We start from the raw sequence: 4393 nt of genomic DNA, 5'->3' as shown, positions 1-4393 counted from the left end.
ATTATTCATTCTATAATTGTATTAACCGGAAACTTCATACATTTGTGAATACATAGACAAAACACCATGTCCCTAGTATGCCTCTACTATACTAGCTCGTTGATCAAAGATGGTTATGTTTCCTAGCCATGGATATGTGTTGTCATTTGATGAACGGGATCACATCATTAGTGGAATGATGTGATGGACAAGACTCATCCGTTAACATAGCATTATGATCGTTCAGTTTTATTGCTATTGCTTTCTTCATCTCAAATACATATTCCTCCAACTATGAGATTACGCAACTCCCGGACACCGGAGGAATACCTTGTGTGCTATCAAACGTCACGACGTAACTGAGTGATTATAAAGATGCTCTACAGGTATCTCCGAAGGTGTTTGTTGGTTTGGCGTAGATCGAGATTAGGATTTGTCACTCCGAGTATCGGAGAGGTATCTCTGGGCCCCCTCGGTAATGCACATCATATGAAGCCTTACAAGCAATGTGACTAATGAGTTTTTTGCAGGATGATGCACTACGGAACAAGTAAAGAGACTTGCTGGTAATGAGATTGAACTAGGTATGAAGATACCGACGATCGAATCTCGGGCAAGTAACATACCGATGACAAAGAGAATAACGTATGTTGACATTGCGTTTCGACCGATAAAGATCTTCATAGAATATGTGGGAACCAATATGAGCATCCAGGTTCCGCTATTGGTTATTAACCGGAGAGGTGTCTCGGTCATGTCTACATAGTTCTCAAACCCGTAGGGTGCGCACGCTTAACATTCGATGACGATATGTATTATATGAGTTATGTGTTTTGGTGACCGAAGGTTGTTCGGAGTCCCGGATGAGATCGCGGACATGACGAGGAGTCTTGAAATGGTCGAGAGGTAAAGATTGATATATTGGAAGGTGGTATTCGGACACCGGAAGAGTTCCGGAGTGTATCGGGTACAAACCAGAGTACCAGAAGGGTTACCGGAACCCCCGGTGGAAGATATGGGCCATAGGAGGGAGGCTAACCAGCCCACAAGGGGCTGGTGCACCCCCCACAAGGGAGGAGGCCGAATTGGACTAGGGAAAGGGGCGCCACCCCTCTTTCCTTCTCCCTCTCCCTCCCCTTCCCCCTTTCCCCCTCCGTTAGAAGGAAGGGGGGGGGCTAGGACTAGGAATCCTAGTAGGACTCACCCCATGGTGCGTGCCCTAGGTCCGGCCTCCTCCCCTCTCCCTCCTTTATATACGGGGGCGGGGGCGGGGGCACCTCTAGACACAACAGTTGTTTCTTAGCTGTGTGCGGTGCCCCCTCCATTGTTTACTCCTCCGGTCATATTTTTGTAGTGCTTAGGCGAAGCCTTGCGTGGATCACATCACCATCACCGTCATCTCGCCGTCATGCGGACGGAACTCATCGACTCCTTCGTACCTCTACTGGATCAAGAGTTCGAGGGACGTCATCGAGCTGAACGTGTGCAGAACTTGGAGGTGTCGTATGTTCGGTACTTGATCGTTTGATTCGAGAAGACGTTCGACTACAACCGCGTTAAGTTAACGCTTCCGCTTTCGGTCTACGAGGGTACGTGGACACACTCTCCCCCTCTCGTTGCTATGCATCTTCTAGATAGATCTTGCGTGAGCGTAGGATTTTTTTTAAAATTACATGCTACGTTTCCCAACAATAGACGTGAACGTTGTCGGGCAATGGACCTATCCAACGAGCTGAGGCCAAGCAACTTATTCTTGAGTATTTTGCGCAGTCCATGTTCTTCGTCAGTGAGTGTGCGAGCTTCCGCCGCCACGTCCAGTCTTGCGATCACTTCCATAGCAATGGACAGTTGCAAGCGTATGTTGCCAATGAAGCGGTCACTCCACTTTTGAAGAGCCTTTGACGTAGCATGCAATTTATTGTCTAGCACAAGGAAATGATTTCCTTCGGATGGCACCGATTGTCAAGCATCAGAGACAGTCTGAAGAAAGTCCTCCGCTCTGGGCCAGAAGCTCTCAAACTTAAACCACCGACCAACATGAAACTCCACGTCCAGATCCAAGAGTAATGGGCAGTGGCCCGATACCGCTGATCCTGGCATTCTCAAAAGACTAGAGGATTATATATCCTCCCACGTGTTCGTCACAGAATCGTGGTCGATCTTCTCCAAGGTTGGAAACCGCCGATCATTCGTCCACGTGTACCGCCTCCCATTGAGGTACAATTTTTTTAGCTCTAGCCTGTTTAAGAGCGCCCTAAAACGAGCCATCATCTGTTGTTTTATGTTTGCATTGCTCTTATCCTCGGGATTGACGAGGAGATCGAAATGACCCACTAAGGCCCAGGTCCCACATGCAGGTACGAGCATCCGCAATCTCAGTCATGAATTCCACCTTCTCCACATCACCTTGAGATCCATAAACACCTCTTATACACCACATTGGACCCTCTCCTTGCCGAACTAGTGCCGATCCTTGCCGACATGGAAACAAACATTTTTTTCAAGCTGCCGATCCCGTTGGACCTGGCTATGAAACGACATTTTTTTCAACCTGCCGATCCCGTTGGACCTGGCTATGAAACTTGCCCTGCAGGTGGGCTGCAGAGCCATTGCCGCTGTCGGTATGCATGGTGTCGGTCTCGCTACGGACTTGTCAGGGCGAGCTGGTGTTGCCATGGTGGGTCCGCCTAGCCATGAATGGAATGGACCTCCTCTTCCCGTGCTAGTGCCGACGGGACAACGAGGGATGGATCTACGTCACCGAGTCCCTGCACCATCTTGCATGGCTATACCGATGAGCAGTGTCTCATTTTTTATTCAAGCATGCTGCATAACCGATCGACACCGTGAGCGCGTAGCTCAGTGTTTACATGCCTGGTAAACGGTGATATAGTAGTATAGTAAGTAACCAAAGAGAGATCATACCTACTCCTTTCGTTTCTAAATGTAAATCTTTATAAAGATTTTGTTATGGACTAAATACGAAGCAAAATGAGTGAATCAATATTTTAAAATGCATCTATATACATCTGTATATGGTCTGTATATGGTCAATAGTGGAATTTCTATGAAGACTTATATTTAGAAATGGAGGGAGTAGTATATTTGCAACCGACAAGCTAGACAAGATCACGAGACGCGTATCCTGGTAACCAGGGATGAAGCTAGAAAAAAAGTTTGATGGGGTCATCTATATGGCAGTGGGTTCATCCTTCTATAAATGTTAGTGACTAGTACTAAATTAGTGAAGGAATTTTAGATTTCATTGGGGTCAATTGACCCCGATGCCTATGAGGCAGCTACGTCCCTGCTGGTAACGTGCGTGATGCACTGCATGTATGTTCACTAGATGATTGGCTGGCTAACTATTCAGTAATGAAGTATACTGGAGTACCCGCTACTACCCTCTGACTTGCGTGGATTAATGATCCCCTTGTTTTCTTTAGACAAAATGATCCCCTTGTTAGCCCGACTCGCACCGAGTGTGACGACCGTACGTACGCTTGAACACCGAGAAGGATCCATGCACCATTGGAAATGAACATTATGAATATATTGACACAAATAAACAAATGTTTTATTTGATTGAGCAGCAACGCATAAACTGATACAAGCGCTTATTCACGGAGCAACAACAGGTTTTTCTTAAGAAGAAGAAAAGATAACGACGAGGACAACAGCAAAAACAACAATTGTTGTTGGGCGTGGACCACGTGCACGTACTACAACCACAACGGCTCTGCTCAACCCATCCGAGTTTTTATTTTCGGCGCAACATCTTAATTTCTGAGCATGTGCGATCAATACTTCTTACAGGGCGGGCAGGGCGTGCCGTCGTCGCCTCGCGCATCGGCGCACCGGAACGTCTTCTTGGGGCTCGTCTCCACGACGCGGCAGTTCGCGCAGCCGTCGCGGCACTTGGGGCCGGCGTCGTCGCAGACCACGGCCCCCGAGAAGAACCTGCAGTTGTCGCAGCATTTCGGGAACTCGGCTGCACGCATACACGCAATCAAATTAGTTAATCACCTTACAAGACCATCTTGTTAACTAGATTGCCATCAGTTAAGTGTCACTTGTAAGCTAAGATCTCCATGCCATTACAAAAAGGCAATCAGCACGTACCGTTCGCCTGTGAGAGGATTCCCATGACCAGGACGGCCTGGAGAATCAGGATCGCCACGAGCGTGCTACTCTTCATCGTCGCTTCTACACTTCTCTAGCAAAGCTCTCAACTTGTCCTGTCTACCCGTAGAATGATGGTTTATGCTGTAGCTGTGCCAAGCCAGAGCTGCAAGCAACTCTATATATAGGTGTCCATTCTTGAAACATGCCAATTTGCTGCGTCAGCTATACATTGTGATCGTGGTGGGTAGGTGCTTGGGATAAACTTGTTTGACTCCTGGCTAGCTTGGAC

At 47.6% G+C, this 4393-nt stretch overlaps 1 protein-coding gene across 1 annotated transcript; it reads right to left on the bottom strand.

Moving 5' to 3' along the window:
* Nucleotides 1–3532: 3532 nt before the first annotated feature.
* On the bottom strand, nucleotides 3533–4272 carry LOC119344914. Its single transcript, XM_037615203.1, has 2 exons — nucleotides 4102–4272; nucleotides 3533–3970 (listed from the first exon to the last, which is right to left on the bottom strand). Exons 1-2 carry the CDS (start codon nucleotides 4175–4177, stop codon nucleotides 3780–3782), a joined length of 267 nt encoding a protein of 88 aa, XP_037471100.1. The 5' UTR covers nucleotides 4178–4272; the 3' UTR covers nucleotides 3533–3779.
* Nucleotides 4273–4393: the final 121 nt, after the last annotated feature.

This window comes from Triticum dicoccoides, chromosome 1B (genome assembly GCF_002162155.2).
Source record: "Triticum dicoccoides isolate Atlit2015 ecotype Zavitan chromosome 1B, WEW_v2.0, whole genome shotgun sequence".
Taxonomy (NCBI): Eukaryota; Viridiplantae; Streptophyta; class Magnoliopsida; order Poales; family Poaceae; genus Triticum; species Triticum dicoccoides.
The sequence above is the reverse complement of the archived record's forward strand: the minus strand, read 5'-3'. Positions and strand labels throughout refer to the sequence as shown.